General features: G+C 49.9%; 3 protein-coding genes across 3 annotated transcripts; all 3 read left to right on the top strand.

Annotated features, from left to right (window-relative positions):
• Positions 1–2,386: 2,386 nt before the first annotated feature.
• Positions 2,387–5,422, top strand: LOC105556997. The gene has a single exon (XM_012004120.1). It carries the CDS (start codon positions 2,387–2,389, stop codon positions 5,420–5,422), a length of 3,036 nt encoding a protein of 1,011 aa, XP_011859510.1.
• A 72-nt stretch (positions 5,423–5,494) lies between these two features.
• LOC105556996 lies at positions 5,495–7,639 on the top strand. Its single transcript, XM_012004119.1, has one exon. The coding sequence runs from the start codon at positions 5,495–5,497 to the stop codon at positions 7,637–7,639; it is 2,145 nt and encodes a 714-aa protein (XP_011859509.1).
• A 5,809-nt stretch (positions 7,640–13,448) lies between these two features.
• On the top strand, positions 13,449–17,022 carry LOC105556995 (nascent polypeptide-associated complex subunit alpha, muscle-specific form-like). The gene is made up of 3 exons (XM_012004118.1): positions 13,449–13,644; positions 13,712–13,949; positions 16,122–17,022. Exons 1-3 carry the CDS (start codon positions 13,449–13,451, stop codon positions 17,020–17,022), a joined length of 1,335 nt encoding a protein of 444 aa, XP_011859508.1.
• Positions 17,023–19,608: the final 2,586 nt, after the last annotated feature.

The raw sequence follows: 19,608 nt of genomic DNA, 5'->3' as shown, positions 1-19,608 counted from the left end.
GAATTTAATCAGGAATACGACATTTCAGGGACACTATACCTATTTTGAATCACCCTGTATGTTACATCCACAATTTTAAGTATGTATGGATTCATAAATTGCTATAAAATAATAAATATTGATAAATATTGATAAATAACTTGGTATGGAATATATAGATGCGGTACAAAAAGTACATACAGCCTCATTTGCGGATATTGATGCAGTGATTAAATCATGGCTAGTCAAAGCAAAAGACAGACAGTCAAAGAAGCAAAAGACAGACAATCAAAATTGCTTTATATTGATTACTAATTACTTTATGTATAGATATTTAAAATAAAGGTTACTCTGTCTCTGTTTGTAACATGATTCATATGTGTATTTATTTAAAAGTGTAACTTTAGAAAACTATTTTGTTTATGAAGTTTTGAAAGATATTACATAGGATATCCACAATATACAAATTATTGGTAATACCAACAATGGCATGTACACAAATTACGTAATAAAATACGTATGAAATTACATACAATACCTAAACGCAAGCGGAGGCACGCCTTCGAATCGGAAGACGAAACGCAAGCCTCGGGTTACGTACGTTGATCGTCGCTATAATCGAATTCAATTTGCGCGATTGTTGAAAAGAACGATCGTATCGCCGCTCGTTATCAGCGGCGCGGCGTCACTTCCCGTTACTGTTTATTCGAGATTCCCGAAGGTAGTGACGAGCCTTACGGAGTTTGTCTTACGAAAACGTCTCGCGTGTAACGCAATTCCTCCGTCGGGGTATCCTCGGAAGTGGAGTGGGGACGACTTTAAAATAGTTAGATCGGCCGCAGCATTGAGTAGTCGCCGCTTGACCAGTGCAGCACGCGTCGCACGTGACATATCATACTGAATTACAGCGTAATTGATACGATTCTCGATAAGCGGGCCTCATCGCGTCAGTCCGGTACAGTTGCTCGCGCAGTGCCCACCGGCCGTTCCCGTTTCCTCCTCGCTCTCCGCCACTGGTATTAAGCCTAATCTACAGTGCGCTCTCTGCATATGGAAACATTCCATTTTGCATGTGCATAGGCAAATCGGAACGCTTAAAAAAAATTTGTCGACAACGTACGGTTGTACAATGTACGATTTGTCTACTTGTGCAAATTTTTTAAACGCGTTTATTGACCACGAGGTGGAATGTTTCCGGACCCAGGGAGTACATTGTAGATCGGGCTTTAGCCTCAGTTATCTTTCACGCTCCGTCTCTTCATTCACAGGCGATTTAGATAATCGCGCCACCGAAATCGAGAGAAAAAGAGCGGCTCAATTGACTTCGCGCGCGAACGAGAGAATCGCTCGGCACGAACGTCACTCGATTTCGCCTCGGGTTCCTGCCGCTCCTTTCAATTTTCTCGTTAACGGACACTTTGTCCTGCAATTGTGACCTTCGCGAACGAACAAATTTTGTTATTTGATCTAAAAAAAGAGGCATACAAAAGTGACCCGCTGCGATAATCCTCTGTTCGTTGACTTCGATGCGTGGTAAACAAACAGCGCTTCTCTCTTTTAGCAAATGCACAAGTCCAGATTAGTGCCGTTCGTATATCGAAGCAATTTACATATTCAGTGCAACGTTCATTTAAAAAAAATGTAATACATTCTCTCGCGTCTTTTCCTGTTACATTTCAATGCTGTGCAGTTTTTTACTTAAACGCAAGTGTTGTGGTAAGCATATTCGCAAGAGAGATTCAAATAGCGCGGGATTTTTAATTTACTGTTTGTGACGTGAACGTAGCGCGCCTCTAGGGAAAGAGGCGCTGACCGAAGTTAGTTAGTAAGAAACTGTCAAGCCGAGCACAGGCTAGCGCATCCGATACGCAGTTTATTTTGTAAGAACCAATAAATTGAGTAATACCACGTCAACCGTGTCGGATTTATTCGATTAACACGTGCCATGCACCGGTCTTCACTTTGAAGACACAACATTTCTGGTCCTTCGAGCCGGATCCTTTTCCGGACAATCACGTAAATTTCATCTCTCGCCAGCGGCTCGTGCTTGAGTTGCCGAGAGAAGCAGCATAAGGCGACAGTACTATCGTCGTGGGTGTAAGCTGCGAGCATTATCTGGCCCTGCGCGAAATATTCTCAGTCAAGCGCTTCGGTGCAAGTCTCCCAGCGCAGATAGCATCGATAAAGGTACGAGCTTTCAGGCCTCATAAAAGGCATTCGGCGTACGTGACGAACGTGAACGTCCGACATATTGCATCATCCTCGTAGTACGGCAGCGCCGAGGATTGGCGCACCGGCGCAAGACAGAGGTGCCACATCAAGTATCGCAGTGTCGTGGCGCAAGAGGTTAGATTGGCGCGAGAAAACTTTCTGAGCGGCCGCATTGTGATTCAACGCTACATCCAACATGACCGACTCAGAGAGCAAGCTAAAGGAAAGCAAGGCAAAGCGTAAACAAGTAAAGGGAAGTCTCACAAGACAGCACACGTACTTATCCGAAGTAAACGCAGCAGAAGTATCGATAATCGAATTACGTCAGCGACTGCAAAAGGTGTCCGAGCTTTGGGGTGCCTTCGAGAAAGCTCAATCAGCTATCGAGGAGTGCGAGCACGATGAGAAATATGATTCGATCCATCTTGAAGTAAGAAAAGGGTTTGAAGATAGGTATTTTGCAGCCACTGTGGGACTGGAGACGCTGATTGCGAGCAAACTTGAAGCTTCGCGGGCTGCTACTCAGCTGCGGCGGGACCTTACACAGAATGTCACCGAACGCAGGGAGACGCCACTTTCGCAGGGAAGTAACCTTACAAATGAGCATTTGAAATTACCGCGTATTACGTTACCAGAATTCTCGGGTAAATATGATGACTGGATTCCATTTCGAAATATGTTTCAGAGTATGTTTCACGATAATCTCACAATTCCAAATACACAAAAAATGCAATTCTTACTCGCATCATTGACGGGCGAAGCAAAAGGTCTGGTTAGTTCTCTCGAGCCTTCGGACGAGAATTACTTGGAGGCTTGGCAGATACTGAAAGACAGATACGACGATGACTGCGCCATAATACAGCGGCATGTTAAGTCATTGTTCGAGCAGCCTGTCTTGCCCAGGGAGAATCATCGTGCCCTTAGACGAATGTTAGACAATATGTTGAAGCACATACGTGCTCTCAAGGCGCTGAAGAGGCCCACCGACAAATGGGACGACTTGCTAATCCAGCTGCTGACAAGTCGGTTGGATCAAGTCACGAACAAGGAATGGGAAACGTCGTTGAAGAAGGGAGAAATACCCACGTTCACGCAGTTGACAGAATTTCTTTCGCAGCGATGTAGAGCATTGGAAGCATCGTCACGTACACAGCGCTCTGGACCACTGGCAGTAAAAGGAACCTCCCATGAGCAAGGCAAGGGAACCACAGCGCATGTAGCTACAACAAACGTTATGTGCGCACATTGTGGAAAAGGAGACCACTCGATTTATAAATGCAGCAACTACTTGGAATTGGGTGTGGATCAGCGAATAAAGGAGGCAAAGTCACGCAAGCTGTGTCTAAACTGCTTGAAGGTCGCGACGCATCAGGCAAAGCAGTGCGGTTCTGGATCTTGTAGAAAGTGCGGCAAGCGGCACAACACGCTGCTGCATTTGGAACAGGCGGCCATTCAGGAGGAGCCGGCAGGCGCGAAGATATCAGCTGAGGACAAAATAAAGGTAGTGGCCACGAGTGTAAATCACGCAGCAAACCATCAAGGGAAGCAAGTACTCCTGGCAACGGCAATGGTCTACATCCTGAACGCGAAGGGCAGGCAGATACCTTGTCGAGCGCTACTGGACAATGGTTCACAATCCTGTTTTATCACGGACAATTGTGTCGAAAGGCTGGGCATTAAACGACATGGTACGTACATGCCGATCTCTGGTTTAGGCGAATTGTCCACGCAAACACGCACCTTGGTGAAGGTGACTTTACAATCAAGAATCAATGGATTTCAAGTTAATCTTGACTGTCTGGTGATCGGGAAGATTACGCAGACTATTCCAGTCAATCGTCTGAGCTTGCAAGAACTTCGGATTCCTGAGGGCATTACATTGGCAGACCCCGACTTTGACAAACCATCGCAGGTGGACTTGCTACTAGGCGCCGAAGTATTCTTCGAGTTACTATGCATCGGGAAAATTAAGATTGCAGATGGTCAACCGACATGGCAGAAAACACTACTAGGATGGATCGTGTCCGGCAGTTTATTGGTCGAGCCCCAAACAAGTAAGGCCACAATTTGCGGCTTGGTCGTCAATGAGCAGCTTAATGAGAATCTCGCACGCTTCTGGCAGATTGAGCACACGCAGCGGCAAAATACGCGAACACCCGAGGAGCGCATATGCGAAGGGCATTTTGCGCAGACGTACACACGCAACTCCGATGGAAGATTTACGGTAACGCTACCCACGAAGCAGGGGGAGCTGCACAAGTTAGGAGAGTCGCGGGATATTGCACTGCGGCGATTTGGTGTCCTGGAGCGGAGATTGGAGAGAGACCCTCAATTGAAGATGGACTATGCGAATTTTATTCACGAATACCTTGAGTTAAAACATATGAGAGAGCTAAAATCCGAGGACGCAGCATGGTATCGGCGGCCACATTATTACTTGCCACACCACTGCGTGATAAAGGAAGCGAGCAATACTACTAGACTTAGAGTGGTATTTGATGCATCCAGCAAAACCACATCTGGATACTCTTTACACGACGTCTTGATGGTTGGTCCTGTTTTACAGCAGGAGTTATTTTCAATACTGGTACGTCTTAGAGGCTTCGAGTACGTCTTGACGGCAGACATAGCCAAAATGTACCGGCAGGTACTGCTGAATGAAGCTCAGGTTTCTCTGCAGCGTATTGTCTGGCGCGATCAACCCAGTGAAGATATCAAGACTTACGAGCTATTAACATTGACTTACGGGACCGCTTCAGCATCCTTTTTGGCAACCAAGGTTATACAGCAGCTAGCCGATTTGGAAGAGGATCATTTCCCCAAGGGCGCCGCGATAGCACGAAGAGATTTTTACATTGATGATTTAATAACGGGCGCCAATTCAAAGGAAGAAGCAATAATAATTCGTGATCAAACCATAGCATTGCTACAGAAAGGAGGTTTTACACTCAGAAAGTGGTCTTCCAACAGCCAAGAACTTCTGAAGGGCTTACCTGAGGCGTCCACAGATAATAACCTATTGGAGCTGGACAAGGATGGGACAGCGAAGACATTAGGAATAAAATGGAACCCTGAAAAGGACGTATTCCAGTATACGATCGCTTTGGAAACACCAGCACGAGGAGTTTGCACAAAAAGGTCCATTCTGGCTAGCATTTCCCAGATTTTCGATCCGCTCGGACTTTTGGGACCAATTATAGTCAACGCTAAGCTAATAATTCAAAAGCTTTGAAAATTAAAAATCGATTGGGACGAGTCCTTGCCATCCGAAATACACACGGAGTGGTTGGACTACGTCATAAAAATGCAAGATCTCGGCGGAATCGCCATACCCCGCAAGGCGATTGGTTCCGGCACTAACTTACAGTTTGAACTTCACGGATTCTGCGACGCAAGTGAACGAGCCTACGGCGCATGCATTTACGTACGGAGCAGCGATACTCAAGGTTTTATACAAGCACAATTACTATGCTCTAAATCCCGTGTGGCTCCAGTTAAAGCGATATCTATCCCAAGATTGGAATTGTGCGGTGCTCAATTACTCACTCAATTGATGGACAAGGTGAAGAGCTCATTGGATATTCATATTAACAAATGCTATTATTGGACGGACTCATCGATAGTTCTGCATTGGCTCAAAGGTACAAATAAAAAACTGCCAGTCTTCGTCGCTCACAGGGTAGGCGAGATACAAGAAATGAGCACGGTGGAGGATTGGAACCACGTCGGGACCAAGGAAAACCCAGCGGATTTAATCTCCAGGGGCGTATCTCCGAGGGAATTAGTAAAATCAAGTCTCTGGTGGAAGGGACCTACATGGTTGGAGGACGACGGGTTAATAAGGTACCGTTTAGAGGTCCAGGAAATAGATGACAACCGGCTGGACGAAGCGGACCGATCAGAGGTTATCGCAATGCTCGTTCTACATGAAGATATTGACTTATTTACCAGATTCTCCACATTCAACAAATTAGTTAGAGTGACGGCTACATGCTTACGTTTCGCGCAGCTTTGCAGAAAGCAGTACAGTGGCGAAGCTTCAGGCCCTTTATCGGTCGTGGAAATTGAGTATGCCAGAAGGAGTCTTATCAAGGGAGCGCAAAGGGCGTATTTCTCCAGCGAGTTAGAGGCTCTGAAGGACGGCCGAGCAGTGTCGGGCAGAAGCAACCTAAGAGATATGAATTCCTTTATCGATGCAGATGGGCTGCTTCGAGTCGGCGGCAGGTTGAGGCACTCTAGGCTTCAACATGACGCTAAGCATCCAGTCTTGCTGCCACGCTGTTCAAAGTTAACCGAGTTAATCATCGAGCACGAGCACAAGAAGCTTTTGCATGCAGGAGTAGAAGCAACTCTTGCAGCCATTCGGCTAAGTTATTGGCCGCTCAGGGCGCGCGGAACCATCAAGAGGATTATTCGTCAATGTGTTGTCTGCTTTAAGGCTAGACCACGCTTGTCAGAGCAATTGATGGGTGACCTTCCATCCTGCCAGGTGACGCCAAGCAGACCATTCAGCAACACGGGCGTGGACTTTTGCGGACCAATATATATCAAGGAGGGTAAACGTAGGAGTAGCAAACGTATCAAGGCCTACGTGGCAGTCTTCATATGCATGGCTACAAAGGCGGTGCATCTTGAAGTGGTGTCAGAATTGTCGACGGACGCCTTCCTTAATTCCTTTAAGCGCTTTATTGGCCGCAGGGGAAGGCCCACCGACGTATTCTCGGACAATGGAACCAACTTTGTAGGTGCGAATCGTGAATTGGAAGAATTGAGAAATCTATTGGCCAAGGAGGAGCATCAACGCAAGATAGTGGACGCAACATCGTCAGATGGAATAAAGTGGCATTTTATACCACCACGAGCACCACATGTTGGAGGATTGTGGGAGGCGGCTGTAAAGTCGTTTAAGGCTCATTTTTACAAGGTAGCTTCGGAGGCTGCTCTCAGTTTTGAAGAGGCAACTACGCTCGTGATACAAGTGGAGGCAATACTCAATTCGAGACCGCTGATAGCACTCTCCTCGGACGCTAATGATCTGTCTTATATTTCCCCAGGTCATTTTCTGATAGGCGACGCGTTAGTAGCCTACCCGGAGCCTGATTTGGCTCACATTAAGATTGGCCGGCTATCAAGATGGCAGCGAGTGGAGCAAATCCGGCAGCATTTGTGGCAGCGCTGGTCATCAGAATACTTGCTGCAGCTCCAGCGACGCTCTAAGTGGACGATGAATCGGGGTATGCAGCTGCAGGTCGGGCAGCTGGTTCTCTGCAGGGAGGATGGATTGCCCTCCTTAAAATGGTTGCTTGGGAGGGTGCAAGAAGTTTGTCCCGGAAGCGACGGAATTGTCAGAGCCGCCGTTATCAAGACATCTAAGGGAGCGTTTAAAAGGCCAGCAGTGAGGTTGAGCATTATGCCGTTCGAGCAATGTTCCGACAGAGCGGCATATTGAATAACTCGTAATATCGTTTATAGTATACAATATTTAGTCATATAACCTTTAATATAGCTTAACATATAGCTTTTAAGATAGTTTAACGTATAGCTTTTAATACAGTGGCATTATTCGGGCCATGTCAAAGACAATTATATTTCTTCTTCCGTGTTTTGAGTTGATACGATCAAATTTTTGTTTGTGCGTAAGGTAATTGCAACGCGAGCGAATATTGTCCAATTGCCGCGTTGAAATAAAATTTTAATTCTTTACAAATCATAGCATTAGGTTATAAGTTGTTAAGTCAGGTGTTTAGTTGATAAGCAAGGGTTATCAAGGCGCGCGGTATGTTGTGGTAAGCATATTCGCAAGAGAGATTCAAATAGCGCGGGATTTTTTATTTTTCTGTTTGTGACGTGAACGTAGCGCGCCTCTAGGGAAAGAGGCGCTGACCGAAGTTAGTTAGTAAGAAACTGTCAAGCCGAGCACAGGCTAGCGCATCCGACACGCAGTTTATTTTGTAAGAACCAATAAATTGAGTAATACCACGTCAACCGTGTCGGATTTATTCGATCAACACGTGCCATGCACCGGTCTTCACTTTGAAGACACAACAGCAGGCGCTTTGAAAGAGTCGATATTGAAACGCGATAAAACTGCACACCGTTTCATCAAAACAACTGTGAATTATTTTTGCGTTCACTCGGATTATTAATCGCTCGCGATTAAGGTCCGATTTCAACGTTGTTTAGCTTTAAGCTTAGCTTAATTCGTTCTTTGCCTCGTTCTAAAGTAACAGTTGTAACGAGTCGCCAGCGAACACCGCGTATAGTTCCGGCACCCCCTCCTTGCGCGCGATCCCTCGCCTCGTCACTCTGCCGCTCACCTCCCACTTGCGCCTATATAACGGCACCGCGCGCCCACCGAAGCACCATTCCCGCCCGGCGAGTTGAGCCGGCACATGCTCTCAAAAGGCGAGCTGAGCTTTGAGAGAGACTCCATCGCCTCGTGTGTTGAACGGGCCCCCCCCTTCCCGACGTGCGTGCTGAGCACATCCCTCTGATCCTACCGTACGAGCTGAGTACGGCCGACACTCCGACGTGCGTGTTGAGCACGCCCGCCCCGTCCGCCCGCCCTACCGAGGCCCCGACCCGAGGGGCCGACTTCGCCGCCGCAACCCCGCGTCGTCGCACCGCGGCCAGACCCAGGGGGAATACGACCGCGTACCGGCGTTTAGGTATTAAGGTGCTAGATATTAAGGAACTAGATATTAAGATAGTAGGCGATAAGATATTAGAAGTTAATAGCGCAGGGACCTGTATTATATTAGCCTAGGGCAACTTATGAAAGAATAAAAGACGGAAAACGAACGGAGCGTGCAGTCTATTGGCCAATTCCCGTCGCCCGGACCCCGGTCCATACTCCGAGCTATCCGTAGCAAGGAAAGAAGGTCACAAATGGCGCCCGAACAGGGACTTGGCCAATAAGACTCCACGGAAGAGAGGGCCAACGGGGGCTCTAACCTGGAACCGCCGCCATGCCGCAAACCAGCACCGGCTGGGTACACGCGCTATCCAAAAACGCTTTGATTGCCGAGTTAACCGAACGCAAATTGCCGACCGAAGGAAGCCGCGATGAACTGCGCGCACGACTCCTGGAATCTGTCCGAGCCGAGCAGAAGGACGCCGCCGACGCAGACAACGAAACCGACTCCGCGGAAGACGACGAACAAAAGGTCCAAACCGAACCGACCAAGCCCGGCCGTAGCCGCCGATCACTAACCGACACCACCACACTACTCGACACCGTCCGCAAATGGGGATGCCAGTTTGACGGCAAAGACGGGGTCGCCTTCCTCGAACGGCTCGAGGATCTGAAGGAGGGCTACGGGCTGACCCACAACCAGCTCCGCCACTGCTTGCCGCTCCTGTTTAAGGATCAGGCGCTCCTATGGTATCGAAACAACCGAGACCAATGGGCCACCTGGAAGGAATTTGAGGAGTGCTTCCGCCAGTATTATGTCCCCACCAAGACCCGATACGAGCTGGAGGAAGCAATCGCACGACGGACCCAGGGGCCGACCGAGGCTGCACGGGACTACGTGACGGCCATTCAGACCCTCATGCGCCGCCATAAGGAGATGACGCCGGAGGACCGCCTCGAACGGACCTATCACAACTTACGTACCAGCTCTTCATCCGTAGGTCCGACTTCGAGGATCTGGCAGAGATGCTACGGCTGGCTGACGACTACGAACGCATCCGTAGATACGAACAGCACTACCGGCCCGTACCGAAGAGTGACAAAGGGAGGGACCAACCGAAAACAGCGGTTGCGGCGATCACGGCCGAATACAATCCACGTGACTGCTGCTGGGGCTGCGGCCAAAGGGGGCACACGCGACGCTTTTGCCGACGACCGCCGAAAGTTTTCTGCTCCCAGTGCGGGAAGGAAGGCGTCCTCACCCGCGATTGTCATGGCACACGGCCGGGAAACGCGGGCACGGCCGTGGAAGCCGGGGCCCCTCAACAATCCCACCAAGGAGGAAGACACCGCATAGGCCACCAACTTCCCAGTATCCGTCCGGGTCCACGCACCAACGATCCACGACCGCACGCGGAACTCGAGATACAGGGGCAACGCTATACGGCTCTACTGGACTGCGGGGCAATTCTCTCCTACATCTCCCAGAGGGCCGCCGACCACCTACGCCCGCACACCCACTGCCGGCGGATCCAGGCCGCCGCATATCTTGCCGACGGACGAATCAGCCCGGTCACGGAGGAGCTTCGAGGATACACGCGAATGGGACGATTCCGCGGGTGGCAGGCGTTCCACGTGCTGCCAAATCTCACCTCCGACATTATCGCAGGGGTGGGACTACTGCAGAAAGCCGGATTCCGATGGGGCATCCCGCCTCTTGCCGCCGTGAGCCCCGAGAATAAACCAACCGCCAAGGAAGGAGGAGGCCTGAACCCCTGCTCAACGAACCAGCAAGGGCGGCTGCGGCAGCTACTGGACAGAATGCTACCGAAATTCTAACAAGTACAGGGGACAACGCCGCTGGCAACTCACCACATCCGACTAAAACCGGACCAGGTACCAATACGCCAGCGCTACCGCACGTATAATCCCGCGATGCAACGAATCATAGACACCGAGATCAACAAAATGCTCCAGGAAGGGAGCATAGAACCGACCTGCAGCCCCTGGAACTCGGGGGTCGTGCTAGCCAGGAAGAAGGACGGGAAGCATCGATTTTGCATCGACTTCCGCCGAATTAACGAGGTCACCGAGAGAGACGCCTACCCGTTGCCGCCGGTACAACACATACTCGATCAATTGCGGGAGGCGCGCTATCTATCCACCATCGACCTCAAAAATGGATACTGGCAGGTGCCGCTTCACCCAGCCAGTAAGCCGCTGACCGCTTTTGCCGTCCCGGGACGAGGACAGTTCCAATTCAAGGTTATGCCCTTCGGATTGCACGCCGCACCCGCCACCTTCCAGCGTCTGCTGGACCAGGTTATAGGACCAGACATGGAGCCCCGAGCCTTCGCCTACCTAGATGACATCGTCGTGCTGGGCAAAACCTTCGGGGAACACCTTCAAAATCTAGAGGAGGTGCTCCAGCGCCTACTTAACGCCAACCTCTGTCTCAATCCGGACAAATGCCAGTTCGGCCGAACCAGCCTGCGATACCTCGGGCACGTAGTAGACCAAGGCGGGCTCCGGACCGACCCAGAAAAAGTCAGTGCGATACTGGGCATGCCGACCCCGACGAACGTAGGGGAACTCCGCCGATTCCTGGGCATGGCATCCTGATACCGACGTTTCATCCCGAACCTAGCACAAGTAACGGTACCACTGAACGAACTCCTCCGTAAGGGAACCCGGTGGGAGTGGGGACCAGACCAGCAGGAAGCACACCGACAAGTACCCAGTGAGAACACTGACGTCGAATCAACGTCGAATCGACGTTGATCAACGTCGATTCGACGTCGATTCGACGTTGATTCGACGTCAGTGTTCTCACTGGGTAAAGAACGACCTCGCCACAGCACCCGTATTGCGGTGCCCGGACTTCACGAAGACCTTCACGCTACAAACCGACGCCAGTGACAAGGGACTAGGGGCCGTACTGACGCAGGACGTCAACGAAGAAGAACGAGTGGTCGCTTATGCTGGCCGCACCCTCAGGCCAAGCGAGAAGCATTACTCCGCGACCGAGAAAGAGTGCCTCGCCGTGGTTTGGGGAATAGAGAAAATGCGACCCTATCTCGAGGGGTACCATTTCCGCGTCATTACGGATCACTTCTCGCTCCGATGGCTCCGCACCCTCGAGGATCCGACGGGCCGGCTGGCTCGATGGGCGGTGTTCCTGCAGCAACACGACTTTGAAATAGAATACCGAAAGGGGTCCCTCAACCACGTGCCGGATGCACTGTCTCGCCAGCCTCTAGCCGAGGGGGAGGAGGCTGTAGAAACAGCCGAATGGGATCTGGCGGCTATACTACCCAAGGATACTTGTGCCTGGTACCAGCGGACCGCGCTGGCCGTACAAAACGAACCGAAGAAGCACCCAGACTTCCGCATACACGAGGGGAATCTGTACCGCCATTTCCACGAACGACACAGCACGGACGAACAAACAAGCCAGGCGGCGTGGAAATTCTGCGTTCCGAAGCCACTACGAGACCAAGTACTAAAAGAGTGCCACGATGAGGCTACCGCCGGGCACCTAGGAGTAGCAAGAATGCTCGCCCGATTGGCTCAAAAATATTACTGGCCGGGCATGTTCAGAGAGGCCACCAACTACGTCCGTCAGTGCAAGAACTGTCAGCAGTTCAAACCCCAACAACGACTAACCGCCGGGCTCCTGCACCACGATCGAGTAGAAGGCCCTAACGAAGTCCTGGCAATAGACCTGATCGGCCCGCTACCACGGTCCACAAACGGACACACGTGGATACTGGTCTGTCAAGACACATTCACCAAATGGCTCATAACGCGCCCTCTACGACAAGCCACCGCAGCGGCAGTCACACGCACCATCAAGGAGTGCGTGCTCTACCAGCATGACTGCCCCCGACGCATCATTACCGACAACGGGAAACAATTCGAGAGCCGAGAATTCCGCGAGATGGCAGCACAAGCTGGGATCCAGCACCGACGCACACCGCCCTACTCCCCCCAGTGCAACCCCGTGGAGCGCGCAAACCGAACTATGAAAACAATGATCGCGCAATTTACCGAAGGAAATCACCGACACTGGGATAAGAAACTACCCCTGCTCACATTCGCGATTAACACGGCAGTGCACGACAGCACCGGGTACACCCCGGCCCGCCTAACCTACGGACCTACGGACGAGAACTAGAAACTCCCGGGACGTTGCGCGCACAACATGAAGCCCCGCTTAAGAAAGATGCCGGAGCCGAACAAAGACCAACGGCGCGACTGCAACAGATCGAACGAATGCGAGAGGAATACGAAGTGGCGGTCTTGCGACAAGACGAAGCCACCGCCCGCCAAGAGCGATATTACAATCTCCGCCGCCGGGACTGGAAACCAGCTATTGGGAGCCAGGTCATGCGAAGGGAGCATCCGCTATCTAAAGCGGCCGAAGGTTTCGCGGGCAAACTCGCGCCGCGATACACGGGACCGTACACCGTAGAAAGACTACTATCACCGGTCATCGCCCGTCTGCGTGATCACAACAATCGGCGGGCCGGCATAGCACACTTGAAGGATCTAAAAAGCGTCTGAAAAAGCCGCCCGCACCGAATATAAGGCCGTCGCGACCGATCGGAAGCCAGCATTAGTCATGGAGCACGACAAGCGACGACCAAGCCGAAAACCCGACTCCCGGCTGGGGAAACTGAGGCAGCGCTTCGCCAGGGCCATGGCAGCACCCCCGAGGAAGCCGCAACGAGTCCTCCCGCCGGAAGCAACCCCGCGCAAGGGTCCGGCCCGGATACCACCGAAGGCACCCGCACCACCGCCGACTCCGGCCACACCAGGTCGACCCCCAGCCGTGGCACGCAGCCGAACCACCCGCTCCCGCCATCCTACTCCTGTACGAGGAAGCGATGCGGTCCAACAAGGCCATGTGCGAGGAGCTGGAAGCCCTCTTCGGATCCCTCTCCGATTTGGAGGACGAGCCGACACCCCCCAACAACACGGTCCCCGAGGCTCCGGAGGCACCTCTCGTGGCCACCAACGCGGTTCCACCAACACCACCGCCAACACCCGGAGTCCCCGCCAGCGCCGGAAAAGAGGACCCTCCTGCCATCACGGGCTCGCCCGGCAGCGGGCCGTTCCAGGGGTACTCGACTCTCCCCGACGAGGAACTAAGGGCAATCTCCTGGGAACGGATCCGGCCGGGCCAGCGTTACCGGCACCGCACCCCCCACCGTACGATCATCGTAAAACGGCTGCGAACCGGCGAATTCCGTGTAAGATAGAGTAATAAAAAGCTAGACACATGTATCACGCGCGGGTCTGCCAAGGGGGAGGTGTAACGAGTCGCCAGCGAACACCGCGTATAGCTCCGGCACCCCCTCCTTGCGCGCGATCCCCCGCCTCGTCTCTCTGCCGCTCACCTCCCACTTGCGCCTATATAACGGCACCGCGCGCCCACCGAAGCACCATTCCCGCCCGGCGAGTTGAGCTGGCACATGCTCTCAAAAGGCGAGCTGAGCTTTGAGAGAGACTCCATCGCCTCGTGTGTTGAACGGGGCCCCCCCCCTTCCCGACGTGCGTGCTGAGCACATCCCTCTGATCCTACCGTACGAGCTGAGTACACTCCTTCAATACCGACGCTGAGTACGGCCGACACTCCGACGTGCGTGTTGAGCGCGTCCCACCGACCCCGATGTACGTGCTGAGTACACTCCTTCAATACCGACATACGTGTTGAGCACGCCCGCCCCGTCCGCCCGCCCTACCGAGGCCCCGACCCGAGGGGCCGACTTCGCCGCCGCAACCCCGCGTCGTCGCACCGCGGCCAGACCCAGGGGGAATACGACCGCGTACCGGCGTTTAGGTATTAAGGTGCTAGATATTAAGGAACTAGATATTAAGATAGTAGGCGATAAGATATTAGAAGTTAATAGCGCAGGGACCTGTATTATATTAGCCTAGGGCAACATATGAAAGAATAAAAGACGGAAAACGAACGGAGCGTGCAGTCTATTGGCCAATTCCCACCGCCCGGACCCCGGTCCATACTCCGAGCTATCCGTAGCAAGGAAAGAAGGTCACACAGTTGCAAAAAGACAAAGAACGAATTAAACTAAGTTTAAAGTTCAGCGACGTTGGTGAAACCGGGCCTAAGTCGCGGCCGATTTCAATCGTCAAGTTTCGCGAAAGGACATTGAGGCGCAATCGTGCGTTTAACGCTAATATCGCATGTGCAAGCGTTTACTCTCGCGACGAGAAGCTGAGTCTCCCATTGAAGATCATTTGCGGAATAATCATCTGATCAACGGTGCAATTGTTTTCCATAGATCAGGCTCTCCATTCCCGCACGGCGAAGCGAACAATGGCGTTGTTCCGTGCCCCCCCCCCCCTGTTCGATTTCTTTAACGACAATGAAGTAGACGAGAAACTCGGCCTGACCGAGAAGCAAAAGAGGCTGGTGCAGAACACATGGGCGATCGTTCGTAAAGACGAGGTTTCGGTCGGCGTCACCCTTGTAATCACGTGAGTGAACTGCGAATTCTCTTCATCCGCTCACTTTCCGCCAAATCGGTACTCGTAGAGATGTAAAAGACCGAGTTTGTTTTTAATAGAATAAGAAACTGACGGCGTTTTTCGATGGCAGAACTGGTGCGCGCTGAGTGCACGCTAAAGTTTGTTCAATCTTGTATTTAAGGATCGTCTTAAATACCTTTTGAAATGCTTATTGGCTACAAGGAGAGAATTTTCTCTCAAAATTTATTCTGAAAATTGTGTAATCACGGGACAACATGGCATTTTGAAGAATTTTATGAAGGCCTGTGTCCACGATGCTAGAACTTAGGCCACCACAGGTCTTAAGAGTTTTTTTAAATTTTACCATACATTTCAATAGTAATTACACTTATTGTTAGTACACATTTTACTAGTAAAATGTATGGTCAAATTTCAAAAAACTCCCATAAAATTCTTTGAAATGCCGTGTTGTCCCACAATTACAATATTTTCAGGATAAATTTTAAAAGAAAAATCTCTGCGAGTATGAACAAGCCTTGGTGTGCACTCAGTGCGCGCCAATTTTGCCAATGAAAAATGCTATAAGTAAAAAAAATATTTTGGGGAAAAACCTATTTTTTGTAATTTTAAAAGACAGTGTTAATTTTCATAAAGACTAATTGTGGCGGCCTACGGCAGCCACAGGGCGCCGCGCCATATGGCACGCGCCTGCACGCCGCGGAATACGGTAGTTCGCGGCGCCACCGATAGGTGGCGAGCGGCGTGGGCGACAAACCTGCGATCAAGATTTGGGCAACTCTAGGATAAAAGGAGGACCCCCGCAGCAAATTTTAATCAGATTTTCCGGCGCTAGTCACCGAGGAAGGAGCCTCCGAGCGCCAGTCGCCCAAGGACATTCTGCGAGAGCGCTAGACGCCCAACGCAAGAAGCGCCAGTCGCCAGCGAAGAAGACCTCCGAGCGCCAGCCGCTTCACCAGGCGTCAACCGCCTTCCTTCGAGCGCCAGCCGCTTTACCAGGCGTCAACCGCCTTCCTTCGAGCGCTAGCCGCTCCTACGGGCGCCAGTCGCCCTCCGGGAAGCGCCAGCCGCTTCACCAGGCGTCAACCGCCTTCCTACGAGCGCCAGCCGCTCCTACGGGCGCCAGTCGCCTTCCGGGAAGCGTCAACCGCTTCACCAGAGCGCCAGCCGCTTCCTCCGAGCGCCAGCCGCTGTACCGGACGCTAGTCGCCTCCCTCAGGCGCCTGACGCCAGACACCACGGGGTCTCCAAGCATGGCCCCGGCGCCGGACGCCGCGACGCCTGCCGATTCCTCGGGGACTCCCGCGGACACCACCGACATTCGCAAGGCGGTAAAATCCAGAAGCCGGGCGAGCAAGGAGAACCGGGAGCCCCGTTCCCACAAAGGAAGCAAGTCCCGGAGCAGGGACCACAAGGGAGACCGGCCTCCGCATCCTCCCTTCGAAAAGGAACTGATCTCACTGCGGAAACGGACGCAGCCGCTGCCCGTACACCTCCAGACCAAGCGTCCCAAGGCGGATGCACCCACGGATTGTCGGCCAAGCGCACCAGAACCGGACCCGCGGCGAGATCCACCGGAACGACCCAGGACACCGAGGGTGTGCTTAGTCGTGAGCGACGACTCCGACCACGGGAGCACACCTCGCCGAGCGTACCTCGCCGACGCAGTGACGCAAACAGTATAGAAGACTTTTCGGGACGCGGCAACCCAGACAAAGTTCAGGGGTGGTCGACACCCAAGTTGTAAGAAATACAAATAAAATGTCACAGTAACCTCGAATCCAGCGACGAAATTCTAGAATGTTCCGTGTTTACACACTTCGGAGCGGCATAGCGGAACTCTATGCACAAAAACGCGAGATTGGTATGCGCGTTAATTACTCGGGAACGCAAGATGCAGTTAATAAGGAGTAAGCGGGAAAATGACGAGCGGAGGCCCCTTTTTAAGCTAACCAAGACTCAAGTTAGTCGGAGTACTAATTAAGGTACAAATTAATAAATTAAGAAAATAATCGAAGGGCCCCCGCCCATCACCACTTCCGCACTTGCCCCATAAGCTAACAGTATAAAAGGCGGGCCATCGGAGCCCGAATTCGCATTCAGTTCTCTGAGCTCTGCCTAGACGAACCGCTGCCCGTAGTCAGCGTCAATAGCTCTGGCTCCAGGAGGTAGTCGGTTAAAAAGTTACAATAATAAGCCACATCGCGATCCTCGACGTAAGTAAGAGTGCTCAACCACCGGTCACCATAGGTTAAGGGGCTTATTCTGTAAGTCTTAACGATGTTGTTATAAAACAATTGTCGTTAACGAATGACTTTTCTTATTCTATAAGTAATGACTGTTGTTAATTAATGACAAAATGGCGTCAAAATTGTCGTAAACTTAACAACAGCCAGAGAGGTGTTGTTAAATGAGCAAAGTCATTATAAGATATATAACCTACAATATTAAGACTACACTGTTATTGCGGTACACATGTGATACATGTGATCGTGTATAAAAATTACAAATTATATGATAGTCGAGTTTACTAATATTATGTTGCAAAGTATAAACTAGTTTATTATTAAAATTTACCCTTTTCCACGCTTAGGTTGATTTTACTGGTCCCCCAGAAGCATTAGTTTTTTACAAAGTTTCTGCCATGATTCATCAATAATATTAGGTTGTGTTGCATCAAACTCGTTTTCTCTAAATGCTTTATTTGCGCGAAGTTCTTCCAAATACAACTCGTATTGCCTATGTATAGTTTTAGCAGCACGTTTTTTCTTTTCATTCTTATTATCCATCCTGAATAAAATACATATTATTTTCACACACACATACACACACGCACGCACGCACGCACGTACGTACGTACATATATTATATGTATATGTGTGTGTATGCATTCTCTCTCTACATAATAATTACCTTTATATAATATAATAATGTATTGTCAATACTGAAAATACATATATAATTTTCATTACAGGTACTATAAAAGTCTATCAGTACTGGTAATGTAGAAATAAAAACATATCTAGGTTAAACAGTTGTACTAATCCACTAAAAAAAGTCGTTACAGAGAGATGGTCATTCGTACTTTAACAACATGTGTACAGAATAACTTTTTACAAATTGTCATTAAACAGTCGTTCACAAGAGAGTCGTTATCATAACAACATCGTTTTATAATGATTAAACAGAATAGGCCCCTTTACCCTTACGGAAAAGCACGGAAAAGCAAATACCGAAATAATTATTAGAAAATTACTGTACATCAGTAATTTCTGATAGTTCAATTACTGATATAGGTACAGTAATTTTCTAATAATTATTTCGTTACTTTTTCGTAAGGGTAACCTAAATATGTTTTTATTTCTATATTACCAGTACTGAAAGGCTATAGTATGTGTAATGAAAATTATATATTATCAGTATTGACAATACATTTATTAAACTGCTTAATAATTTTATATTACATAATACATAATTATACAATTATATTATATAAAGGTAATTATTATATAGAAAGTGTATACACACATATATGTGTATACACACATATACGTACGTACGTATGTATACATATATGTGTGTGTGCGTGTGCGTGGGCGTTTGCGTGTGTGTATGCGTGCGCGCGCGCGCGCGCGCGTGTGTGTGTGTGTGCGCCTGTGTGCGTGGATTAAAATACTACGTATTTCATACAGGATGGATATAAGGAAGAAAAGAAAAAACGTGCTGCTAAAAAACTACACGTAGGCAATACGAATTGTATTAAAGAAGAAATTCGCATGTGTACCGTAATGACAGCATAGTTTCAATATTGTAGGTTATATATCTTATAATGACTTTGTGCTCATTTAACAACACCTCTCTGCCTGTTGTTAAGTTTACGACAATTTTGACGCCATTTTGTCATTAATTAACAACAGTCATTACTTACAGAATAAAGAAAAGTCATTTGTTAACGAAAATTGTTTCATAACAGCAATTTTTAAGACTTACAAAATAGGCCCCTAACAGTGTACTAATCTACTAAAAAAAGTCGTTAAGGAAAGATGGTCGGTAATTATGCATAAAAGGGGCCTCCTCTCCGATTTGCTTCATTTTTAAATATGTTGTTGGGGATATCTTCCCGAGTCATTTCATATATATATATAAGGGCCGGACTCAAATAGTTTCGGAGATACAGGCTGAGAAAGTTGATTAAACACGTAAGTCGCAAGTGTTTTTGGCACGGCGCGCTGCGCGCGCCCCACCCCCTATCCCACCACCACCTACGCCCA

Source organism: Vollenhovia emeryi, unplaced genomic scaffold (genome assembly GCF_000949405.1).
Source record: "Vollenhovia emeryi isolate VEMERY1.0 unplaced genomic scaffold, V.emery_V1.0 DF939659.1, whole genome shotgun sequence".
In the NCBI taxonomy this organism is placed as follows: Eukaryota; Metazoa; Arthropoda; class Insecta; order Hymenoptera; family Formicidae; genus Vollenhovia; species Vollenhovia emeryi.
The sequence above is the reverse complement of the archived record's forward strand: the minus strand, read 5'-3'. Positions and strand labels throughout refer to the sequence as shown.

Bases quoted from the DNA above. Each gene is read 5' to 3' on its own strand.
- LOC105556997 (XM_012004120.1), top strand. From the start codon at position 2,387: ATGACCGACTCAGAGAGCAAGCTAAAGGAAAGCAAGGCAAAGCGTAAA.
- LOC105556995 (XM_012004118.1), top strand. From the start codon at position 13,449: ATGGAGCACGACAAGCGACGACCAAGCCGAAAACCCGACTCCCGGCTG. The intron at 13,645-13,711 runs GTCGACCCCCAG...TGTACGAGGAAG, and splicing joins GCCGACTCCGGCCACACCAG to CGATGCGGTCCAACAAGGCC. The intron at 13,950-16,121 runs GTACTCGACTCT...GGGCAACTCTAG, and splicing joins GGCAGCGGGCCGTTCCAGGG to GATAAAAGGAGGACCCCCGC.
- LOC105556996 (XM_012004119.1), top strand. From the start codon at position 5,495: ATGCAAGATCTCGGCGGAATCGCCATACCCCGCAAGGCGATTGGTTCC.